The sequence below is a fragment of the Scardinius erythrophthalmus genome (assembly GCF_964197995.2).
Source record: "Scardinius erythrophthalmus genome assembly, chromosome: 10".
Taxonomy (NCBI): domain Eukaryota; kingdom Metazoa; phylum Chordata; class Actinopteri; order Cypriniformes; family Leuciscidae; genus Scardinius; species Scardinius erythrophthalmus.
Window position 1 is genome coordinate 31,493,309 of NC_138230.1, and position 27,966 is coordinate 31,521,274.

General features: G+C 37.6%; 1 protein-coding gene across 1 annotated transcript in view; it reads right to left on the bottom strand.

Annotated features, from left to right (window-relative positions):
* Positions 1-27,966, bottom strand: part of rims3 (regulating synaptic membrane exocytosis 3) — a gene marked incomplete at both ends in the record, with an annotated part of 60,060 nt that overhangs the window by 2,278 nt on the left and 29,816 nt on the right. The window contains 2 exons of the mRNA XM_081376230.1: positions 308-420; positions 1,500-1,641. Coding sequence (XP_081232356.1) covers positions 308-420; positions 1,500-1,641 — 255 coding nt within the window. The remainder of the gene's footprint in view (positions 1-307; positions 421-1,499; positions 1,642-27,966) is intronic.

The window sequence follows — 27,966 nt, forward strand, 5'->3', positions numbered from 1 at the left end:
TATATGTAGCCTATACTATGCTCAGTATGAAAATTTACTGTACATACAAAATACCCTGGGTGAAGCACACAGCGTGAAAGACTGTTTTGCGAGAAAGACACATTGCAATATACTCGACTTGACCTTCCATATCCAGTGTGACAAATAAAGCTAACGTTTTGCCACAATAATTCTTGACACATTAATTGATTGGACTGCCAAGAGTCAAGACGGTATAATATGCTATTAGCATAAACTGTTTTTTTTTTTTTTACTAAATTTTAATTGCTGTATTCAGTGTATACTACCCAGTATGCAGCTGTCTTACCCATCGGTGGTGTGGCTAATGTCTGACGTCCCACTATCTGTGCGGGACCAAGGCCATCCAGGAAGTCACTGAATTGGCTCTCAGGGCCCAGTCGAGTGGTGGGGAAGATGAACCTAAAATACACCCGTTGAGATGTGTGAAATGTGTGATCTATCAAACGCATCTAGACAAAACAGGGTTGTTTCCAAACAATGCAATACATAGTACTGAGAAACCAACTACTTCATCATTTAATGTGAAAATACCTCACATTACACATATGTATGAAACTTGTCAAGATTTTATCATATTTAGAGCTGGAACTAACAATTATTTTGATAACTGATTGATATGTTGATTTTATTTATTAAAGGAGCTGTATGTAAGACTGTGGCCAAAACTGGTACTGCAATCACTTTCAAATTACTGTGCAGAGCAGTGTATCTCCTCCCCCTCCCCCCTGACTCGAGGTTGCCAGATATGCTGCAGGATCCAGCAGGAACGTTTGTAGCTGCAGCTGTGGTAACTAGAGCAGAGCTGGCAACCCGGATGCTGAAACACTACTGACTTCGTGATTGGTAGATAGGTGGAGGGTGGGGCTTCAGGCCAAAACACAAGATGACAACATCAACATCAGCTGAGGGCTGCAACTTCACTTTTTAAATGACAATATCCTGGCCGTACTACTGTTGTCAGTGATATAAGTATTTGAAATGAACATGATTTCTTAATGTCTAGTGACATATCAGGGCCATTTTATGATTAATTGAAATCCATTTCTTACATACAGCTCCTTTAATCAATTAATCAGATGAAAAAATTTAATATTTCGTAATTATTCAAGTAATTAAAATGTAATCCATTATTTAAAAAAAACAGTTATTACACATTATTTACCAATTTTATCAATTGTTGCAGCTCTAATCATATTAAACCACATTTGAATCATTTTCATGACAATAAAGCACATTTCATCATCAAAATGTCATTAACGTAATGTGAAATAAAAATGTGTATTATTAAAATATTTTTTTCTTTTCATATTGTTTTTGTGAGATTCACTCAGATATAAATGCATTTGGATGCAGTGATTTGAGATCTCCAGGTTAAATGTCTGTGATGAGGAGTCTGTGTCAACGGACTGTTGTTTAAACGGTGATTAATAAATAAATGAAAGCAAAATACAAATACAATGAGACACCATGTCACTCACGTTCCATCAGAGCTGTTGCTGTTGGTGCTGCCATCTGTTGATTCTTTACTGCCCTGCCGTGTGACACGGTTCCTCATCTCCACAGCGATGCCCGTCTCTGTGCTCCGCCGGATGGTGCTGCGTAGCTTCTTTGTTCCACCATCTACACAAAAAACATGCATATGAAACACTGGACACTTTCCATGAATAGACCACACACACGCACACACGGACGCACGCACACACACACACACACACACACACACACACACACACACACACACACACACACACACACACACACACACACACACACACACACACACACAAACATTTGATTATTTTTTTGGAATGATCAATACTGATTAAAACAACACAGCATCCAAATATTTCACAAAGAGCCTGTTATGTTTCACCTGACGTTACAAACACTGCTAATAGTCACAACAACCACATGAATAAATAAATGAATAGGTTATGCATGTTAAGGATAGAGGTGACATCGCCTTCTCCAAACATTCAGACTGCCTATGATTGCTATCACAGAACAATATTTGGCTATTTGCTATTTGCACACACACACACACACACACACACACACACACACACACACACACACACACACACACACACACACACACACACACACACACACACACACACACACACACACACACACAGGTTGATATTTATAAACTTATTTTTTCTATAAATAATAATGTGGGTAAAAGAGCAGGGTTAATATAAACTAAAACCATTTAAAACAATTGTAACTTGAAATAAACTGTAATCACATGATTACCACATGGCACAAGCTGATTGGCCTCTGCTGATCCTGTAGTCAATGAGATTGCTTGCTCAACATTTAAATGGTGTGGGTCATTGTCCACTGTAGGCTAGTAGTCCTCCAGCACGTTATCAGAGTTCCTCTGAACCCCTCCACCTCCCCCAGCTCCACCTGCCTAGATCTGCTATAAGATTTATGTATGTCTATTTATGTAGCATAAAGCAGCAGCATGTTTGTGTATCTATTAGCAGTAGCAGGTTGCTCTGCAGCAGCAGCAGTGTAGCAGATAGTCGGCCAAGACCAAATACGTTAGCATTGCCATATTCCATAACATCGGCCCAGATCCGGCACACATTTGGTACACGTGGATTTCACACAGCCCAGATGTGGGCCGGATCTGGGCCAACACTATATTGCTGTCTGGGATGCTAAAACTATTCAGAGTTGTCATGCTTGAAATAAGATAACTTGACAAAAAGACAAAACAAAATCACTAAAACTTTAACTACAATTAAAATGAAAACAGAAAATATACATATAAAAAAATTCTAAATATTAAAAAACTATAATAGTATCTCAAATATACTAAAACAACACAACATATTAGTAACATAGTAAAAGTAACAAATTATTTACTTTTCTTCATGTGACACTCTAGAAAGGGTCTGAATGATGTTAAATAATGGTGCTACAATTTAAGCCATGTTACATTTTTGTAATGAAGGAAATAATATTGTAACCGGGTAGCTTGCAGAATGTGGGACACAAGTTGTTAGGCTAAATAAGTTATTAGTTTAAAAATATTTTTTTATTGAATTGATTATTATTGCTGTCAATTATATAAAAATTATTACATTGTATGATTACAAGACAGCCAGGAAGGCCAAGACCTTTATATCTTTAATAGTTCAAAAAAGTCACAGGACATTGACGTGTAATGGAATGTGGCACTGATGTAAACTCCTCAAATGTAATGCCATGTAAAAACAAAGCACGAACTGCTAAAGTGTTTATGAAAATGAAAGCTGAGCTTATATAGTCCAGTCATATTTCATACCAGGAGTCATTTACTTGGCTACTAATGTAAACTCATCTTCACCCTTACTCTGCATGACTTCCAGCTGTTTACAACTGCTGCATTTAGCTGACATACTTTTCTGACAAGCAATCAATCCAGGCATAGCAGAAGAGCTTGACAACTCAAATGCTTTTGCTTTTGTTCTCAAACACCAAATATGGAAATCATAACAGTAAAACAAGAACAAAGTGGTGGTTTAAATTTGTAACAGGGCTTGAAAACACAGTAGGTGATAATAAGCAATGCCAAATTTTAACTTCCAAAATGAAAACTCTCATGTTTCATGAGCCCAGAGGCTACCGTCTCGAAGTCACCAAGGAGTTATAAAGTGCTACATCCATTAGCAAGTACACAGTGGTAAACCACATGCTGTTGAGCTCCAAAAAGGACAAAAAAGCAAAACCATATTGACCATCTGATGCATATTGCACACAAAACTGGGAAGCACTTGTGATCGCAATTAGCCCACTCAGAAAGTCGTGTTTACAGCGGGTTGATATTATGAGAGCTATTTACCAAGTTCTTGACTTCAAATCTTCCAAAGATATTCAGTTTTATTTGAGGAACTTAGTAACAAGTTTACATGTCAAAGTGGATAATTCTTGGCCAGAATATAGGGTTACAACGGGGCTAAAGGCGCATTTGATTTTCTTAAACCGATGGCAAAACTCACATCAGCACTCTCCTAAACAGCGTTTCTCTATGCACATAGAAATGTTGATTCTGTGCTAATTTGATCTACTGTTGGTGTAAAAGGCATTATTGACATGATAATAAATAGCTGGCTGATTTTTCCTTTTGTTGACATGGTCAGATTTAAATGATCAATATAATTTATTAAGTTAGGTGTCCACCTTATGCCGAGTACACACTGCATGATTTTCAAAGTCATTGGATCGCTGTTCATCTCACACTGACGACTGTCTCGGGTGCCATTTAGTTGCTGTTGTGTGCATTTTACATGATGGATCAGTGACAGGGGGTCAAACATTACACAACATTTAATAAGAAGAATCGCTGACAACTCTGTCTGGTCTACAAACCACATTTCACACAACCAAACACACGTAAGGATTTGGTAAAGCAAATAACGTACGATCACGAGTGAGACAGGAGTTCTCACGTGAGACTATTTCTTGTTAAAATGATGCACGCCAGATGCTTGTGATAAAAGTTGTCTGTGTGTGCCGATTTTGCAGTGAAAAAGAAAAAGAGACAAGAGTATGAAGGACAGAATAGTTTGCAGAAGCAATGCTTGCTGTGTTTTGTGTCTATGACTCCTCCCCCTGAACTTTCCTTTGCCCTGTATCTTTACCTCTCATTGGCTGAGGGTCGTCGCTGATGTAATTTCCAGTCAAAAAGCATTTCACACTGCAGCACTCTGAGTCCCAGACAGGTCCAGATATTTAGTATGCTAAATATTTCACGGGCATCTTAGATACATCTGCGCTTCTCTCATGGTCTTCCATCATCATGATTTTTGATCATACACAATACACATTTTCACCACGGCCAAAATATGTTTGGTGTTACAGGGCTTGAATTTGGCGTGGGATTGTGCGTATTGAGCATAATTTTACTCATTCCCGCAGATTTTTAGCTCACACCCAAAGCGTGCAGCACATAAAGCCACCTCTCAGTATTAAATAGAGGTTTTTCGCTGCTTATTGCGCTTAAACAGTCAAATACACACAAAATAATGTCAAAATGCCGGTCTTGGCAGTATTCATGTAAACACTGTCAGTTATGTTTTAAGTGAACGTAAACAGTTGAGAAATAAAATGCATGTGTAACAGAATAATGGACCTGTGCGTCAATTCTTAAAGTGACAGCAGCCTAATATACCTGCAGCCAAATTATTAGATAATATTAAAAATATCTATATGGCAGTTTTTCCCCATGCCATCGATGTTAAAATTTTGGCCAGTGAAAATGCTGAGTGGCTAGATTTGGAAAACCACAAGCCATATTGGCTGGTGAGCAAAAAATTATTGTCAAGCCCTTATTGTCACTCATGTGATTTCGGAATTTGGCGGTAAAAGACAAAAAACTGTCAGCGAGTGAAAATCAGGGCTAAAATTGTGTATCCGGCATTAGAGATAATCACCATATTTAAATATATATACTGTATATAGGCTATATAATCATATTTATAAATATGATATTGATCATATCATAAAATATAAATATAAATATATTTATCATAAAATATAATTTATTCAAACCCTAGCGGCATTAGAGATAATCACCATATTTATATATATATATTTATATATATATATACATATACATATATATTTATATTTAAATATGGTGTATATATATATATATATATATATATATATATATATATATATATATATATATATATATATATATCATATTTATTTATAAATATGTTTATATAGCCTATATACAGTATATATATATATATATATATATACTGTAATATAAATATATATATATATATATATATATATATATATATATATATATATTTAAATATATATATATTATAGTATATATATATTTATATATATATATATATATATATATATATATATATATATATATATGTATATATATATATATATATATATATATATATATATACATACTGTATATAGGCAATATAAACATATTTATAAATATGATATTGATCATATCATAAAATATAATTTATTCTAACCCTAACCCAAAGTATAGCCACATTAAATTATTATGGGATCTCCTTCAAATCTCTTAAAATATTTTTTTATGTATTTTTAAAAAGACATATTTTAATAACAGTATAGTTATTATTAAAAAAACAAAATATTTTATTTATCAAATTAAACAGAAAATAATACAAACTTTGCTGAAGTGATTTTTTTTTTTTGAATGAGTATTAAAGGAGCTGTATGTAAGAAATCCATTTCAATTAATCATAAAATGGCCCTGATGTGTCACCAGACATTAAGAAATCATGTTCATTTCAAATACTTATATCACTGACAACAGTAGTATGGCTAGGATATTGTCATTTAAAAAGTGGACTTGCAGCCCTCAACTGATGTTGATGTTGTCATTTTGTGTTTTGGCCTGATGCGCCTCCCTCCACCTATCGACCAATCACGAAGTCAGTAGTGTTTCGGGATCCGGGTTGCCAGCTCTGTTACCTGTTAGGGTATACCTACCCTAACTCTAGTCGGATAAAAATGTCTAACGTTACTAAATCAAAAAGACCTCGTTATAATTCAGAAATTCGTCGTGACAAAGTCCGAAATAAAAACAGAATTTGTATTGGAGATGCTTTTGAAAGATGGAGACGGCTGAAAACGGAGAAGAATTTGAACACAGACGCGACGTTGCTAATTTTCTCCTGGACAGGTAAGATTCATCTATGCTTGGCTAACTTGTACTTGATGTCAATGGACATTTCATATATTCATGACAGTCGAACAAAGTTATGCATGTTCGTGCAAAGTAACGTAACATTAGCTCACATGGACGTATTAGCAATGCATTATGGAGCCCGTTTCTCTGTCATTATGCGGAGACGCTGAGGAAAACAACAGAGACAGAAGCCTAACTTTACCTCAGAAAAAAAAAAGATTCGTCATTCGTTCTTCACGTACAGTATATCGTGGACTTAGTTACTAGGGTTGCCAACTCCCGAATTAGGTGGGACGTCCCGTATTTTGGGCCTAATATATTTGTCCCGTGCGTGACCTCCCATGTCCCGTTTTTTGACAAGCTGATCTAACCACTGACTGATACAATAGCAACAGCAGCAGTGCTGACCACGACACTTGAGAATGATCACCGACACCTGTCATCATCCAATCACAGTTTTTTTTAATCACTGTTTTTAGACAAATCATTGTTTGATTTGCGAACATAATCCTTTGCTGTCTGGTTGCTTCCGCTTCAAGCCGGACTCGTCTCGCGCTAACGGTAATAACCTTTTACTGTCCACGTTTTGATTTCGGCAAAACAATTTTGGCGAATGCAAACAACGTGATTATTGTTCATGCCATGAGTCTAACATCCAGCCACGCAAGAAAACATGTAATCTACCTGAAGGAATAATATGCTCAAAAAACATTTCTGATTATTATTAATGTAAAAAAAAAAAGCCTTAGAAAGTAAATAGAAAGCTTTTGTAACATTATAAATGTCTTTACTGTCACTTTTGATTAATGTAATGCATCCTTGCTGAATAAAAGTAGGCAAATACTTTCTTTAATTTTTTTTCCAAAAAAATAATCTCCCAAACTTTTGAACTGTAAGCCTATATAATGTTAAAAAGCTTTCTATTTTAGATAAATGCTGCTATTTTGAATGATGGTTCGTTTGTAATGTGATTTTTTTTATGTATGACTTTTTGTATTTTATGTATGAATTAAATACATAAATAGGTAAAGCAATACAAATGTGTCCATGTCTGATAACCTTTTAAACACATATTTAACTGCAGACACTGAAATGATGTACAGTTTTGAGTGTCCCTCATTTTCCTATAAATAACCACGATTGTCCTGTATTTTCCTTTTCTGAAGTTGGCAACCCTATAAGTTACACATGCTGCAAGTTGACCTGTATGACCATTGAAGCAGTCTACGTTTCTGCTGAATCCTGCAGCTTATCTGGCAACCTCGAGTCAGGGGGGAGGGGGAGGGGATACACCTCTCTACAGTATTTTTAAAGTGATTGCAGTACCAGTTTTGGGCACAATCCTACATACAGCTCCTTTAACTTACATATTTTGCAAAACATTTGTATCAACACTGGGGGATTTTTGCCCCATGCTAGTCAGCCTTTTTCCCTGAGTGTATGCCACCGCATATATTTTATAAGATAAAAAAAAAAAACCTTTTATGATTTTTTTCCTCACAGAACATGTTGATCCATCAATGTTCACTAAATAAAAGATTTCTGCAATCATACACTATGGGAGCAGTGAAAAGCACATTTCCCATAAGGTGTGCTTATAGCCCTGTTGGACTCATAAATCAAAGGTCTGGGTAGATGATGGCAGGCGACTCACAAACCTGGAAGATGCACAAGACAAGTGCACCCAGCAATCTGTTACAGCCAAGCATTGATGGCCAACCAGCTGACCTCACCATATAAAGTGAGAGAGCGGAAGGAAGAGAGAGAGAGAGAGAGAGAGAGAGAGAGAGAGAGAGAGAGAGAGAGAGAGAGAGAGAGAGAAATAGGCTGCTGCTCAGCTGATGTTAAGAAAGAGATAAAGAGAAAAAACATGCCGCTCTATTCTGTGCCAAAAGATGACATCTCAACAACAGAGAGTGATGACTTCATAATTACCTCCTGGATTAGAGCCGATAAGACCATGAGCCAAGACTAACACTCTGATGTGTTAGTGTTTAAAGGGATAGTTAACCCAAAATTTAAATTCTGTCATGGTAACACTTTATAATAACTTTCATTAATAAGTCATTAAACATTATATAATGCTTAACAGACCATTAGTTAATATTTATTAAAATAGCTAGAAATATGGGATAATGTGCTTGTTAATGTTTACTAATAAACTTATTAAACATTTCATATGATTAACAGATCATTATTTGTGACCCTGGACCACAAAACCAGTCACATAGGTCAATTTTTTTTAAACTGAGATTTATACATAATCTGAAAGCTGAAAAAATAAGCTTTCCATGGACGTATGGTTTGTTAGGATAGGACAATATTTGGTCGAGATACAACTATTTAAATATTTGAAATCTGAGGGTGCAAAAAAATTAAAACATTGAGAAAATCTTTTAAATTTGTCCATTTATGTTCACGATTGTGCTGTATTCACTCACAAAAATAAATGTTTTATATATGGTAGGAAATTTACAAAATATCTTGATGGAACATGATCCTTACTTAATATCCTAATGATTTTTGGCATAAAAGAAAAATCGATATCGATTTTGACCCATACAATGTATTGTTGGCTATTGCCACAAATATACCTGTGCAACTTACGACTGGTTTTGTGATCCAGGGTCACATTTAATGTACATTGATATGCTTACAAATATCATTAATCTTTAAATTCATATGATCACGCAATTCTAATAACATCTACAAATGATTTTAATCATTGTATAACATATGTTAAAATATATATATATATTTTTAAGATTAGATCATTACATTTTTAAGTGCATTATCATATTAAATGGACGTTTAATGACATTTGTAAGCATATCAATTGACATTAAATATCTGTTAATCATTATCTAATGTTTAATAATTTCAGCAAACATAGTAAACATCAACAAGCACATTATCCCATATTTCTAGCTGTGTGAATATATTAACTAATGATCTGTTAAGCATTATATAATCTTTGTTAATAATGTATTAATGAAAGTTATCATGTTACCAAACATGGATCAAAATATTTCTAAAGCACCAAATCAGCATATTAGAATGATTTCTGAAGGATCATGTGACACTGAAGACTGAAGTAATGGATAAAATTGAAGAAAACGTATGCTTGTTATTTAAGATTGATCAAATAAATTCAGCCTTGGTTAGCATAAAGGACTTATGAAGTCTTAAAAAAAAAAAAAAAAAACCTTACCAAACACTTTTGAATGCTAGTGTATTTTAGACAAAATTAGAGCAGCCTCTTATTTGACAAGATTTAGGGATAATGAACAGTCAGTTGGTCATTACTGCCAAATAAACTTTTATTGCTTCTAACAGCTGTCACGGCCGGCTCGCAAGCCGCGACAAAGAAGGAGATGACACGTTAAAATGATATGCAAAAAGGAATAACATTTATTAAAGTAAAAGTAATAAAGTAATAAAATAGACCAAAACGGGAACTAAACAACAACTAACCCCTGGTTCACACAGGACGCCGAAGCGACGCGGACCGGAAAATCACGCGCGGTCCGGCGCCTGCCTGTTCACACTAGAGGCGTATTCTCCGCGGCGATCTACAAGCGCTTCTGCTCAGTTGTTGTTTATTCAGAGCTATTTTTTTACATCATGGGTAAGTAAATAACCTCATAAAATGAATACACCATGTTTCTGTAACCAAGAAGTTTGTACACTTCTTGTATTAATACTTTTTGTTAATACTCGCGGTATTTTAATTTGAAAATTGCTTATATTTTGACAATTGACCGGATGTCTCGTGTTTCTTGGTGTGACTTCCTGCCGGAATGGACGCGGATCACTCGCGGCTCGCGAAAAAAATAGACCAGACGCCGAAACTGGCGCTTCACGGCGCGGGCCGGCCGCGACGCGCCGCGGCGCACCGCGTCTGGTGTGAACGACACCATAGGTTAACATGGGCGCCGCTTCGGCGTCGCTTCGGCGTCCGGTGTGAATGGGCCGTAAGACAACAACAAAATGGCACGAAGGGAGAGCACTCCTGTCACGACTGAAGGGAGCTGCTTTTGTTTGCCGGCATCAGCTCTAGCACAGGTGTAAACCATCAGTCATCATGACGTCACTCACTCCAACTCCAACCTACAAAACAAATGACAAAGGACAACCAAACCCACACAATATGACCCACACTGAGGTCGTAACACAGCTAACAAAATAAATAAATATAAAGATGAATTGGAAATATAGGTGAATGTACACAGAGATACACCATAATACAAGAGACATTAAAGGAGAACTCCGGTCAATTTTAACATTGAGCTCATTTTTTTGTAAATATGGAGTGCTGTCAATACAGAGAACAACGACAAAAATCGGTGTTGCCTACACCGTGTTATCCTCTTTTTAAATTTGCACCCTGTTGACTTCAATGGGGCAAGTTTTAAACCTGCTTTTAGCCTCTTAACATCCTTGATGTGTCATTACAAGTGCACAGCCATGTGAGTGATTCCTTTAGAGTGAACACGGTGAATCTGACTGCAGTAGATGTGAAAGATATGAATAAAAGTTATGTTAATTCAGCCAGCGCACATACCTGTATTTACATCCTATTTTCGGTCGAAGTCCACAGTAGTCGATTGTCGAGTTCACGCGCGTGATCATAGGTAACTAAACAACAGTGGAGAACTCGACAATCGACTACTGACCGATTTTTGTCGTTGTTCTCTGTACTGACAGCACTTAAAATTTACAAAAAAATGAGCTCAATGTTAAAATTGACCGGAGTTCTCCTTTAATTGATTTGTCTTTTGTTTAGATTCATTATATTTATATAATCAATAGTCATTATATTTGACTGCAGAATGTCACAATTGAGATCAACGCCTCAAGATAGTCTGAGAAAAAGAAACAGGGCATTTGTCACAGGTTAAAGAGTTAATAATAATAAAAAAAGCAATTGCACTGCAAATGACTCAATGACTCTATGTTCTAAACTGTTATGAATCACAATAGTGTCGTTTCTGCAGAAGAATATGTATTGCATTCCCAGCAGACACTTGCTTACTGTCATGGTGCTCATAGTCTTTAAAATAAAATAACTGCAAGAGCAAGTGCGAGACATAGAGAACCAGAACAGCTTTCTAAAAATACTGACAGAACATGAACAGTGTGGGCCACAGGAACACCGAGCAAGAAAATAGCAGTCAGATGCACACAATTCACTGAGGTGTTCATTTAAAAATGAACAACATCTGATGTGGATAGACAGTTGATGCTAAAATACCACAGACATAATGGCAAGCAAATGCTTGTGAAATATTATATGTGACATTTCAGAACAGTTACTCTGTGCAACAGAATAGCTACATGTTGTCGTCTTATATAAACATGTTATTTTACAAGAATAACGGGCTGGCTCTGAGGTAGTGAAAGGGAACTGTACATTCAGTCGATTTGGCAGGACTGTATGTGATGTGTTGTATGTATCTATGTTTGTAGTAGAATAAATGGCCACATTTAAAGATGAAGTAAGTAATTAATTTCCACTAGTATGTCTAAATTATGTTTACAGGTTCCCCAAATACCCCTGGTTTTGGTTATAATCGAAATAATCTGCCATTGGTTGACCAAACAGTTAGTCCCACCCAAACTCACGCCATTGATTGGTTGCTGTGTCATGCTGCTCAGATTGTGTTTGCTTTATTCCTCCGAAGTAATTTTAGAAAAGGTAAAAATTACAGGGTCTTTTAAATTGACAGCTATGTCTCTTCACAGGCCCCTGGGACAGTGTCCAGAGTTCTGTATCTTTGACCTCGTTTAGTACTTAATTGGCCCAAAAAGACACTCGTCCATGAACTGCCTGTGAAATGTCCATTCAATAAGTTGCCGGAGGGACGTCCAAAATACAGAGGTCAAAAGGTCGCAGGGCCTCGAAATTCAGTACAGTCCACCATCAAGGGCCCTTGCGGCTCTAGATGCTTCCTGAGCCAATTAGCCCCTGGGAAAGTAACTGCTGCACAAGACAGGCACATGCTCCCATAGAGATCTAAGTAAGACATCTTTTGACCTAGCCCTGTCGGTCTGTCGTCAAGGGCCCTGTGATGCAACTTTCTGTGAAGTCTGGGGCTCCTCAAAATCTTATATAAAATCTCACAATTTTGATTTATATCTCATGACTGCGATTTTAATTTGACTTGGAATTGCAACTTAAAGGTAAGAATGAAACTTTAAATCTCACAATTGTGAATTCAAATCTTGTAATGCAACTTAATTTCTCACAATTGGATTTTATAGTTCATTTGGGACTTTGGTTCTTGTAATTGTGACTTCCTATCTCAAAATTAGGATTTTTAAATTTCAAAATGTGACTTTATATCTCACTATTTGACTTTGTATCTTGCAATACATCTCAAAAGGTGAAGTTAAAACTCATTGTGACCTTTTCTTGCACTTGCAACTTTATATCTCACAGTCTGATACTATTTTAACTTTTAAACTTTATTTCACAATTACTTTTTTTTTTTTAAATCTTTTCCATTCACAATCAAACATACAGACCTCTGACTGAACCAACTAACTGAACCAAATAAACATTATTCTAAACCTTTATGCATGTTATTCCTGGTAAATTTTCCTTTGCACTGAAAGCAACATGTTGAGGGGTAAAATCTTTCTCCAAGATGCTTATAAAACACATTTATCTTTCTATGTACGGCTTTATCTCCTATCTGTTCCTTCCCTTCTCAGTCCTTGTCATTCGACAGCTATTCCCTTGTATTCAAACGCCTACTCTGCCTGTTTCACCCAGAAGTATCTCGCTACTGATCCCCAGTAAATACCAGAACAGCGGGAGAGTCTGTCCTTTGGGACACTTTGATGAAATATTAAACAGTGCAGCTCAGAGAGAGAGAGTGAGGGAGGGATGGGGTTGACAGAATCAGGGCTGAGGGCAAGAGGTGCTAAAAAGATTCATCCAAGTCCACGTGACACTTTCCCGAGAACAACAGCAAACTCACATGCAGCCTGAAGAGCGATCCACCTGTTTAAATCAAAGCGCATGAGCATAGATGCACACAAACAAGCCATTTTCACCTTCACACAAAACCTGTTCCCACCTGCGGCTACGCTAAAAAAGCTAATCAACGTTGTCATGCACGCCACTGACTGCGTGTCTAAAAAAGGGAAGTGCCTTGTGTGCTGGAGACACATCCTTCTGTCTGGTATCTGTGGCAACAGCCTGCTCTCTCCAGACAGATATCATGGGGCACAGACATTTTAGATTAACTCGAGCTAAAAATACTGCCTTATCGCCCAACAGGACACAACTAATCAATGGCTGATATTTCAGGAAGATCTGTGTGTGGGTGGTCTGTGAAGGAGAATCTAATTAGGGGGCTTCCACAAAATAAACAGTTTATTCACAGACTAAATATGTAACAGGAAATATTTGACAGAAGCTTTTTCATAAGGGTAGACTGCTGAGAGAGTTATAGGTAGACTGATGATTTGCTCATCCGAGGTATATTGGGTATGTTCAGAACTGCATATTACCACACTGCTCACACTTTTTTGTAGTATGCAGTATAGGGGTGGGCCATATGATGTGTATACTGTGCAGTTACAGTACTGCGTCAACAGGTAGAGATTTTGCTATGCTGTTTTTCGCATGATAGATAAAGTCGTGGACAGGACTGCTTTATGTTATTTACAAATAGAATGCTTTTAGCGTGTAAGATATGCTGCATGAATAGACTAGCAGATCTACGCAGGTGGAGCTGGGGGAGGTGGAAGGTTCAAGAGTAAATCTGATACCGCGCTGCAGGACTAGCCTGCAACAAACACTGAACCAGACTATTTGAATGTTGAGCAAGTAATCTCATTGGTTGCAGGATCAGCAGAGACCAATCAGCTTGCGTCATGTGGTAATGTGACTGCTTGCAGACTGCATGTAAAGGACCTATCAGCCTGCAGCCTCTAGAGTTTCATGACTGTACTAGATATTTGTTCCCAACATTCATTGTTGCATAATGTGTACTGTTTCACATTCTTTATTTACACTGTGCTGCATGCTTGTATGTTTTATTTGACAATACATTTTTCAAACAGTAATGCTAGTCAGAAAACTGCTTACTGTGCCCTATTTTTTATAAAATAATATATGAAACAGTATACATTTCCACAGCATGCAGTAAGAAGTATATTGGTATTGTAATATATTGACAATGTAATACACTGTACAATTGTTACTACTGCGCACAGTATGCAGTTTGTTGGTATTCTTGTATCACACAGTTTAAATGTGTAGCATACTGTTTGAAACATTTTTCATTGTATACCTACATAATATTTTGCCAGCTATTTATAAAAATAAGTAGTAAACAGTATAATATACTTCACAGAATCCAGTAAGCAGTAGTATTCCATTCCAAACATATCTAGAAAAGATCTTATATTTTTACACAAACTGTACAAAAAAAGTGATAAATATTTCTGAGATGATAACTGGATGCCACTCACTGAATTAAACATGCAAAAGTAAAGGTGTTATGTGCCAACAATGTAGCATAGGCCTACTATGTCTTGCATACTATAAACTAGCAAGGCAGTATGCGGTTAGCATTGCGCTAGTATTCCATTCCAAGCACAGCCATGGTCGTTTGTCCATTTAATGACACTGTAGCATTTTCCATCAGGACTTAATGCATATGTTTCTCGAATGGCTTTGTGCCTCGTCGGCTTTCTTGACGCCTGCCTGAGAGACTCATTAGACCTCTCATCACAGCAGGAGGCAACCGTAACACATTATATACTGTTCCTCACATCTCCATGACGATGATCAGCATCGCTGATGAGAGAGAGTGACTGATAAGAAGTGGATGACAGCGAGGGACAGGGAACAAGAGAGTAAATAGAGAGAAAGAGAGATGGGATGCAGAGGGTGCAGAGGATGAGTGGTAGGGTGGGGGTTCTATTTTTAAGTCTGTAGTCAGGAATATCTCTGCCGAGTGAAAGGGAACTGTGGAGCAGCAGACAACATGCTCAGGCAATAACCCACCACTGCCTCCTCGAAACTCAAAGCCTCACATAAATATCTTCAATCACCCTTAAATCTGATAATGTGAAACGCAAACCATCTCTGCACTTTGCTGTGCAGTTAAAGTTTTATGAATCTCTGATCAAACATCAAGCCTAAAGCATACTTCAGTTTTTATGCGTTCGCTAATGAATGCGTAAAGTGCGCGTGATGTAAATTTCATCATCAGAATGACATTTTTGCAGCCTGATTTTTTGAACCGTGCATACTCTATATCCCTGCGGCACGTCCTGATTCCGAGTTAGTCACGTTCCTTGATCAACATATTTTGTTGATCCTGGAACAACATTCTGTCCAAAAATGTCCCTACCCCTAAACCTAACCCTGTAATATCTAAAAGGGAAATGATAGGTGAATAACACTGATGTAGCAACACCTTACCCTGGTTTTAATCCTAAACTTGACATAAACTGTCAACTTGTCCCTTAAATCTGATTGGTTGAATGGAATGTTGTTCTAGATGTTTATCCAGGAACATGTTGCATTTGGTGAAATCAGGTTTTGCATGTCTGCGCTTTGAAACGTTTTGCAGTCCATAAGGTGCCCAACTATTTTACAGAGTCGAAAAACTTTGACGAGCCCTTGTGTGAGGGCGCTTGAGATTCCAGCTTAAACAAGGACAAAGACATATGAATTGGTCATAACTTCTGGAGAGAAATAGAGCAGACACTGAAGAAGAATGAAACTATCTAGTGCGCATGTGCCGACTGCCAGTGTTTGCATATGCTATCTTATGAAGTATACTTTGGCCGTGTCCCAAATGGCACACTGCATATGCACTTACAGTTTTGCGGACTTATACTGGCCACCGTGAAGAACATAGGGTGTCCCATTTGTCATTTTATAATGAAAAAAAAAGGTGTTCGCGAGCGCCCCCCTTTGCAGTAGATCTCGATATGCGTCCTCGATATGCACTCTTTCCAAGCACGTATTGAAGCGACTCATAGGAAGACCACGAGTGTTTAGGGTGCCAGTTGGGACAGCTTTGAAAGTCTATGCATTCAGCTGTATGTTTACTTCAAAGCTGAAATATACTTTGGGCTGTACTCTAAGTTTATTCTTAATATCAAATTCATCTTTACTGGGATTCCTGTGTCTATATTTATTCAGCAAGGAATATTACATTTGGCTTTATGTGTTTGTGACTGCAGTACGAATAAAAAAATCAGTTACAGGACTTTGTTGCAATCACAACCAGTTTGCTGATTGTTGAGAGTGTTCATAGAGGCAATAGAGAATTTTCTATTTGACAGAAGCTGAATTCTGTCTGGTATTTAACTGTGTTCTAAAATCTATTGCAGCCAATTTCAAATAGGGAATTCTTGTATTAAAAAATGGATGGAGCACAATGGAATGGAACAGAAGGCAAGAGGTTTTCCAAAGTTGGACTATCTTTAACTTCTCAAAGCATCGTAAAAACATACCGTTCATGGTCTGGGATGCAGAATAAACAGCAAGACATAACGTTACACAAGAACACAATCACGTGTTTGCCAATAACAGAGGTCTTAAAGGAACAGTACAGTAACAACGGACATTATTTGACTAGCTTTAACTATGCATTAATGCACTTGTTTTGTCCAAAAACATATACAAGAATGTCCAGGTAGAGGTATAAAGGGAAAGGTTGTGGTATCCTGGTGTGGGAAGTGAAGGTCAGGCTGTGCAGATGGCCGGTGTGTCCAGAGGCTCAGGGCCAGGTGGTCATCATCTTGTCACGGACAGGCTACATCTCACCACTTCATCCGTTCATGGCCAATCCGATGCATATTGTACGATAAAAAATCTGGGAGTCACGTGTTATCAGTTATTCAAGTTTGGCAAAAAAAAGTTTGACTTGTGAGAAAATGTTGATTGATTGGATGGCTGAGGTAATACAGATTTGAATCTAAAGTGGTATTAGGGCAAAACATATACTTTTTCCTGAAGAAACCTATTCCTTTCAGCCTCAACAAGTAAGGTTCTTTGAGGGAGAACAGTCACGTACCATCTTTCACTAGGACTCACAGCAAGTTTACTCACTGATTTACACTCTTACTTATTCTGTTTGTCTTCAGACACAAACATAGTATATATATACAAATGACAGAGTACTAGCCAATTGCCCTCATTGGACGCAACACAAACTTTTGGCAGTGTACATTAGAGCTGATTTTTAACTGCCCACTCAAACTGTTTAGTCTGTCCCTGCTGAAAAGACCAGCTTAAACCAACCCAAGAAAGTTTGATGGTCTTAGTGGATTTAAAATGTTCTAACTCACCTCCCAGCTTGGTCAAACTGGCTAGCCTACTTAAGTGCCCAAAACCCATCTAAAACAAGCCAACAGACCAGCCTAAGATAAGATAAGATAAGACTAGTTTAGGTTGGTTTGAGTCCCCCCCCCCCCCCCCCCCCCAAGTTTAGCAGCTTTATTTTCTCACTGGTGTGACGATGCAGCCATACAAATCTCCACCAGGAAGCTCCTCTAGTTTCCAGCTTTATCATATTAACCCCAGCAGCCCAGTATGTACTGGCTTCACCCACTGCCTTCCTCTTCAAGCCAACACCTTCAGTCCATACACACCCACGACTGAGTACACAGGAAGCCTGGGAGCTCTGCAGTGACCCCATCCCTTCTTTTCTAATCCTCTAGCCTCTGATGCTCTCTTTCTCTCTCTCTCATACACACACTCTTTCTCTCTCTCTCCCCCACCCCGTTTCCATGGTAATGCTGTCTGCAATGCACCAAGATCCCATTGTGTCATCATTGGGCCTCTCACTCAGCTTGTTTGCTTTCGTTTTAACAATGTTCACCCATTAATCAGTCTTTTTTCTCTAACTCTTCCTGACTTGCTGCCGGGATAACGGGATAATGTTTATCGTTTATAAAAGTTGTAGACGAATCCTTCATTCTTCTATAACTCAATTATATTCTGAATCACAATATCTATCTATTTGTCTATCTATCCATCCATCCATCCATCGCTCCATCGCTCCATTTCTTTCTTGTTTCACCATCCAACTTGTCAACTTGTTTGGTGTCTCTCCAGTTCTTCTTGTATCTCCCACATAAGAATGAGGGTTTCTGGAGAATCTAGAATCACCAGAGCTTCTGTAATCTGCTATTTCATAAGGAAAAAGCTCAGAGGCATGCATGCTTTTGCAAAAACGTAATCATGTAATTTTGAAACACTAAAACTCTTCTCAACTAGGGATTTATTTCTTGATTTTCTGTCCACGATTTATGATAGCTGTATACTTTTTTATCTGCCAGCAATAATGTTTAACGTCCTTAGAGTTCCTCACGGGAAGTGCATGAGAGTGAGACTCAAAATTGAGAGTTGAATGTTAGCATGTTGCTAAGCTAACGCTACAATAAGCATCAAAATACTGACTACTTTTAATTGATACTTCAAGTAGCCATCTTTGATTATTTTCTCTGAGCATGTCACTATGCGAAGAGTTCAGATGCAAAACGCCACCTCCGTCAAAAATGAGATAATGATATTGAGCGAATGTTCTCCGATGGAATATGTTCATCAAATACTTTCGCTTCAAATCCACTAAATCCCAGCATCAGCCCATTCAGAAATACTGGTTTCCTGGCAGAAACCATTAATCATCACTTCCCTTTGTCAGCAAAATCCTCTCTAAGTCCACAGAAACCAAGCTGTTTCCAGCTGCATCTTTAGTGATTTACAACTGTATACTATGTCTTATTGTCCAAAGAGGTTGACTTAGAGGTTTTTGCAGCAAAATTGACTAAAGTGACACTTTGGAAAAAAAAGGCATTTCAATAACTGACTAATAACCTTTTCAATGCCATTAAAGTGAAATTACTGAACCTAACCTAGGAGCCTGATTATGATTTCACTTTTCTAACTTTAGTTAGTGTGTAATGTTGCTGTTTGAGCATAAACAACTTCTGCAAAGTTATAATGCTCAAAGTTAAAAGCAAATGGAGATATTTGGGACTGGTAGGGACTACACAAGCTTCCTCCCGGGTTAGTGACATCACAAACCCTAAAATGTACATAAACATACCAGCCCGTTCTCATCCTAGGGCGTCATATATTGACGCTTTTGACATTTCGTCTACATCGAACACACCTGGCACCCTTTAGCGTCAATATGAGACGCAGATAGAAAATGGGCCAGAAGGCGCCTCCTAGCGGTCTAACCCTAACCCTACACCAGACCTAAACCTACCCATAACCGAACAAAGCTCTGTGCGTCTCATATTGACGCTAAAGGGTCCCATGTGCGTTCGATGTAGATGAAATGTCAAAAGCGTCAGTATATGACGCAAGGATGAGAATGCGTTGAAACGTACATAAAAGGCTAAAAGTTTTTGAAATTTTCAGTGCATGTCTGTGTGAGTGCAAGCAGTTGTAGCGCCACCCTCTGTGCTGGGAGCAGCAGCTCATTTACATTTAAAGGGACAGACACAAAAACAGTGCGTTTTTGCTTACCCTCAAAAAGTGACAATTTTAACATACTATATAAAAATATCTGTGGGGTGTTTTGAGCTAAACTTCACATACACACTCTGGGGGCATGAAATCTTGTGAAAATGGCATTATACCACCCCTTTAAAAGAAAACATGTCAGAGGTTTTTGCATTCTTTATCAATACTAATACTGCTTTACAATACCTTTACAGCATTTATTAATTTAGCATTATAGCTTATGCATTATGTACAAACAAATTAACAATGAACAATAGTAAATGCTGTAAAAATTGTTGTTCATTCCTTCGGCAAACAATTCATCACCATAGTACGGTAAGACCTGTAAACCCGCCTTTGGTTGATTATTATTGTATTTCTAGACCACTGAATTGACACCATCTCCGTTGAAGCACGCACACAGCAGGGTACTGACTCTATGTTATTACAATCATGAAGTTGTGTGGGTAAAATATCAGTATTATGTAATAGAGATCAGAGAGAGGTGCCATACCAAGCAGTATGAGATAGTGGTTTCTTTTCGATGGCATTTAGAGAGTGTTAATTAAAGCAATCTATGCATGATGCTCCACTGAGTAATAAAAGCCCTGGAGGACAGTAGAGAGGCTGAACAACGAGATATAGGGAGTGTGTATATTCAAGCCATTGACTCAATGCTGACACTCACTGCACTGGATCATAACACTCTGGGAGATATATCACCAGAATTAAATCCTGTATGCCTTTATATTTGTATGTCTGTGTGGGTAAAGATTACTCAGAGTAAATATGCAATAAATGCACATACTGTAAATTCACAATAAATGCAATAATACTGACATACATAAGCATGTCTATGAGTGGATGTTCATATGAGAGCATACATGTGATATAAATGAGAAAATGTGGTTGTGTTGACGTATGATTGCCTGTCTTGGTGTTCATTTTGTGGCATTGTGCATGCACATGCCTTTGAGAGATCTATACGTCATGGTATGCTGGAGTTATTTCAGGCATCTGCGCTGTTGGCTGGTTACATAAGTCTCTGGGAGGTCTGATTCTTTCCACTTAAAATAAAGAATCTGAAAATGGGGAAGAGAGGGACAGAATGCAGACAGATACTGAGAGCGAATGAATGAGCTGAAAATAGAGACGTATGTGCTGAAATCAAGTGCGTGCACATTGATAGTGTAACCTTAAAGGTGGTTGAAACTCTCTTCACATCCTGATAGCAGTCAGTAATAGATGTGGTCTAAATATTAAAAAATTTACATTTGTAGCTAAATGCCACCTCCGTCAAAAATGAGACAACGATATTAAGCGAATGCTCTCTGCACATTTTGTAGTAAACATTCATCATCACTTCAAACCCGCCAAATCCCAGCCTCAGCCCATTCAGAAATACTGGTTCATTGGAAGAAACCTCTAAATGCCACTTCCCTTTGCCAGCAAAAGCCTCTAAGTTCACAGAACCAATCAGAAGATGCAAATATGATGCAAATCATATGATTTCAAGATGATGGTGTGCAAATGAGCCGGCTTTCAATTATCGAGCTGCAAGTTTTTATCCTGTTTCAAGAGATTTTTAACTAAACAAGATGTTTAGAAGTTTAGAAGAAGTTTATACTAGAAATTTACATTTTATGACAATGGGTTGACTAATATCAGCTTAATATTTATTGACTTAATGCACTTCTTAATGAACAACTTAGTACACTTTTTATAGCTTTTTATTTATTGTTTATTTATTTTTGATACATCATGACTTTATATTTATTTTTAATACATATTTGATATTGTATATAGGTTTTTATATTTTAAGCTAATTTAAAAGAAAAATGTCAGACAGATTTGAGGTTTTTGCTTCATATATCTCCTGTGGAAGTCTAGGCTATGAAGAGTTGTAGACAGACAGTCACCAAGCACCGCAAACAAACAGCAGCCAACTTTTACAGTTCCTCCTGAACCAAAAAAACGAGCTATTAAATGCTGAGTTCATGCCATGTCTTAACTGCAATTACGAGATTGCAACATGTGACGCTGTACTCTACTAAAATTACTAAAACTATGTAAGGAATAATTGACGACGGTCCGTTGAATTATTAGAAGAATAATGCACACCCGAGGTGGTAATGCTGTCACGATGCGAAGCGGAGTTATCCACACCTCGGGTGTGCATTATTTTTCTAATAATTCAACGGCCTGGAGTCAATTATTGCGCTTATACTACGTACATATACGTTTTTGTCATTAAAATGCTATTGTGTGTAGGAGTAATTTCTTACACATCTAATCCCAAGCCTCCGTTGCTAATTCCAAAACGTCATTTTAGATCTAGTAACGGAGGTTTGAGCCACTGATAGCAGACTAATGCAGTTATTAATGCAGTTATTAGAGAGAGAGAGAGAGAGAGAGAGAGAGAGAGATTGCAATGAGACAGAAAAGCATGTGCGTCAATATTATTTAACTTATTTATTAATTCATTCGTTTTAATTAATTTGTTAATTCTTTTTTTTTCTATTATTGACATGCTAATAAATTAAACACAAAGCCCTTTTAACAAGTAGGCCTATCGTTATTTATTTATTTGTTATTATCTGCAGATTTAAGCATTAAACAGCCCCGTAGTATAAAACTGAAATAAAAATTAGTTAAAGCTGAATATTTTTTAAACAAAATGAATAAAAATGTATTAAAACTAAAATTGAAAATACAAAAATAAAAGGTGTATAAATAATATAAGTAATAATTATTATAAATAATAATAAAATAACACTGACATATTTATATAAATATATAAAAAATTTATTTACATATTATATTTAACATATAAATACTTTGCTATATTTTATGATTTTATAGCTCCACATCAAATAAAATTACTCATAGTGTGATGTCTGGTCATGCTGCTCACCCCTAACGTGTGCTATACATTGCAAAAGAGGTTTAAAGGGGTGGTTCGGGATTTTTGACATCGGACCTCATTTTTAAGTCAGCCTGGTTGTTATTCATCAGTGGAGACATTTTTTTTTTTTTTAATTATCCAGTCCTTATATTTGGATAGTTAGCCGATGCTAGGCTAGCGCGAGTCAAGGGTAGATGTTAGCCAGCCATAAAAACCGTTTTACCCACTCTACAGTGCACCAAACGCAAATCAATTATAACACTAGACTATCGATGCAAATGTCCGTTGAGAGAATAATGTTAGAAATCAAACTTACCTTTCATCTCAATGATCCCAAAGGAACTAATTTCTCAGCAGCTGCGGAATTTTACTTTGCTCCAGTTAGTAATGCGGCAAAAAGTAAACACAGAAAAGAAGCGCACTACAGTGTGTGCAGTACATGTGTGTACCGGCTCACTCGGTTGCCTAGGTAATCAATATCACTCCGCTGCTGCTGTAGACAAGGCTTATGATTACAGGGAACAAATTCTAACTAATGCAATGTGATGAAAGGTAAGTTTGATTTCTAACATTATTCTCTCAACGGACATTTGCATCGATAGTCTAGTGTTATAATTGATTTGCGTTTGGTGCACTGTGGAGTGGGTAAAACGGTTTTTAATGGCTGGCTAACATCTCCCATTGACTCGCGCTAGCCTAGCATCAGCAAACTATCCAAATATAAGGACTGGGTAATAAAAAAAAAAAAAAAAATGTCTCCACTGATGAATAACAACCAGGCTGACTTAAAAATGAGGTCCGATGTCAAAAATCCCGAACCACCCCTTTAAAATATAAATGTAACAATATAAAGAGCAAATATAGCTATATATCTACAGACATGCTGCATATGTAATTACGAGTCAACACAAGTTAGCAATATCATTAAATAAGGCAAGCTTGACATTTGCTGAAGCGCATCTCCGTAGCCTTGGTATAGATTCCTGTTTTTAGAGCCTAGTGTCTCTCTGACTCCCTTATTGGCTGTAGCTGCAACAGCAACATTGCACTATCCATAGCAACAGTATCCATTAAGTTGTTGATGGAGATCTCTTTACAACACTCACCCAGACTAAATTCAAAGAAAGGTGGAGATATAAAAACATCTGTCCTTTCTAAGAAACCATTAATTAGAGGCAGTTGGTCTGAGCGGGAACCATCTGTTATCGTGTGTGTGAGTGTATTTGTACGTATGTGTGTGTTTATATGTTCCATGGGTAGCCGGCATATCGATTTATCCCCACTGTGCTTTTCATCATCAAAGATAAAGATGCAGTGAAGGTTTAGCTTTAGAAGGATTGGGTCTTGTGGCCATAAAGAACTGAAAAAATCATTGTTTGCATTCTCAAGGGCATCATGCACCTATTTATTATTTTTTTTGGAAAGAAAGAAAGATTTTTTTAACATACATATACCTGTTTGCATCCAGTGTGCAAGGAGGAAGGTGCTCAAGTCATGACTACATATAAAATGTTTCTTAATTAACCAAAAAATTGCATTTCCCAGCATATGATCAGCACGTATTTATCTTGAATGGAAAAGAGCAACTTTTTTATTTTAATAGCGTGGCACATGCTTCACCAAGAAATGTACCAAAATATGCAGTTTGTTGTTCCCAGTGCTGCGTGTTTGAAATCGAACAGCAAGTTGAACAGTAAGCATCAGGAGACAGTTTCCTTGAACGTTGGAAAATCATCTGAACAATATTAACACTGGATAAACAACTATTAGTAAACATTGAGGATGACCTCTCTCTACTTCCATACACGCTCACAAGATACAATCCAAATATCTTTTTGAATCCAATACACACACCCTGAGTATTCACAATTTGTCTTGTTTTTAACCTGTGAACGTATGTTCTGTACCAAATGCTGTGTTTTGATACCCCTCCAGCCTGGCACTGACCAATCCACCCACTCACCACCTCCTGTCCATCTGGGTTATCGTAGCACGGCTATTTTCTGGAAGCGTTGCACCATTACAGTACCACGGCAGGCCAGTTGACACTTGGCATTTTGAGTTAGTGCTGCATTGTCTCTTATTTTATGTTTGGTGATTATGTACATGTGTCATTATGGCTCAAACATTTGGGGCCAGATTTTTTAATAGCTTGCGCTACTGTTAGACTTAAAGTCAGTAGTCATTGCATTAGCAGTGAAAAATTTGCGCTAAAAAGGCGTACACTGGGTTATTTTTGCGGCTGGCCTTATTGCATACGCATTTGTAGGAGTTACCCTTTCAGATGCAAAATTAATGGGAGGAGAGTATTTAAATTAATCGTGCAAGGTGATTTACTATGGTTTGTGTAGAAAGTGTTCCCCTTTGGCACATGGACTCTTCCAGTCACCCCTGTCATTCAGTGAGAAATGGACTATTACTATTACGATGATAACGGGAAAAGGAGTCTATTGAATATTGGAGAATATTGAATATAGTTTGTAGAGTGGAATATAGTGTATTTGCCCAAATCAGAGAAGTTTTATGGATTGTGCGTGTGCGTGCATCACTAACCACACATCTATGCACCTTTAATAAAACAACGATTCGGAATATAAACTGAGTGAGACATCATTGTTTTGACCGGACAAACTGTAGCCTTCAGCCAAACCTGAACTAGCAATTAGAGTGAATACTCACAAGATTTTTCAGTTTGCGCTCGTCAATTTACTGATATTTGCGCCATTATTTACCACCCAGAAAAAGTCTTAAACCAGACGCTAATTTGCTTTGCTCTTGGTAGATTGCATCTTAGGTTGTGTCTTTGTTATGTAATTATGTAAAAACTTTCCACTCCCATCTGAGCTTTCTTGGATTTGCTCTCCCATGCTAATTTGCAAAGTTTAGTAAATCTGGCCCCAAATGTTCTGTGATGCTCATTCAATTGTGTCACCAAGGTTAAGTTATCTTGGGCTGACAGATCAGATTTTCTGGATTTTGCAAGGATAACTTGTGAAGAATCAGTGGAGAATCAGAATGGGTTACAAATGATGAACAAATCAATCATGCTTTGCACAATTTTCACAAAAGTATAAACTTGCGACAACACTGTTATTACCGTTAACACTCTTTTAAATGCGCACTCGCTTTTCACTTTCACTTTTAAATTCGTAAGCATGCATACTCTGTGTAAATAGGCATATCATTTGAGGGGAACAGGAAGCCACTATCAATATGCAGGGTATTTAAATTTAAAGGTATTTAAAGTTTGCTCGCTTTCTAATTCGAGATCACATGTAGGCTAATCTGTGTATAGGGAGCGGCGGTAATTACCATACATTTTATAAGATAAGATATTTGTCTTCTTTCTCAAAAGCAGGGCACAATTTGGTACCCACACCCAGACCTCTGGAACCTCCACGTCTGGCCCCTGGACGGTATCACCAGTGGTGATAAACACTATCACTCAAGCCAGGGCCCCCTCTAGCAGGTGGCTGTATCTGAAGGGGCGTCTGTTCACAAACTGGACTGCTCACTGGATTATGGATGCCATTTTCCTGGCACACCAAACCCAGGATGTGCTACTATGTCTCCTGGGAGTGTGAGGGCACTCCACCAGGAGTGTTGCATCCTCCTGGGCACTTGCGAATGGCGATTCTCTCTGACATACATATGTAGAGCAGTAGGTTGGTCTACACCCAATACCTTCACAAGATTTAACAATCTCCAGGTTGAGCTGGTTTTGTCCCAAGTTTTTTCAGGTACAAACAGGTAAACTTCAGGCAATTGGTTGGGTATATCGCTTGCACACAGCACCGTTCCCTCCCTGACGTGGTAACGTAACCTTTTTTTTATTCATGGTGAGTTCCCCTTGTCCGTGAACCTTTATATATCATATAGAATTTGGAAGAATGAGAGATTTCACTAGCTGTTAACAGTTCAATTCTCACAGCTATTGATTATTAATTCTCAGCAATGAATTGATCTGATCACTAATGGTGACCAGACCTAAATTTTATAAATCAGACCATTAGATGGAATATTCTCTCCAAATAAGAGATCTTTGTTGCATAATGTTAATAACTTTCAATCATCAAGCAAGGTCCCCATTACGAGCAAAATCTGATCTTGCATTTGGACAGTGTAAATCTTGTTGTTCCACTGATATAAAACGCACCATTGGGCAACCTTTTTTTGCGCAGTGGTCAGTAGCTAAATGTCAGCCGGTGTTTGGGTAACCTTTCGGGCGTGTGTGATGGAGTGCAGGTTGTGGGCGGGAAAGGGTGGAGATAGGGACATCACAATATATGACTGAGAAACAGAGGATAATTACTTTGGGGTTAATTAAAGAAGGGGGAGGGCGAATCATCCATCTGTGCACGTTGGAGGAACTGTAACATTCAGTCATGTTTCTGGGCTACACCATCTTAACATAAGCCCATCCAACATCCCCTGCCAACATATCTAATCACACTGATGTTTGCTGTAGAAACTAAATAATTCTGCATATCATTTTACCTCAAATGATTCTAGTTGTGAACATGATATACACTATGGATGAAAAAAGGTGTAAGATTTCAGGGAGTGAGGAGTCATAATCATGTGAGATTTAGTTGGGAATGAGAAAGAGAGAGTATGAGGTGAAATGGATCTTCTTCTTGGCAGCGTGATCTCTTGTCACATATGTCAACTGGCCGTGGACATATTTGCCAGGATTTAGCATGTGAGCGCGTGTGTTTGTGCTGAAGGGTGTCTCACAATGGGAGTGAGCTGCTGTTCCCATTGTTTTTGAACATGTTCCAGGAGGATGCTTCATTTTAGCGGGTGTACATGTTGCATCTCTGCAGTGAGGAGTGTGTGCATTGCCAGGCA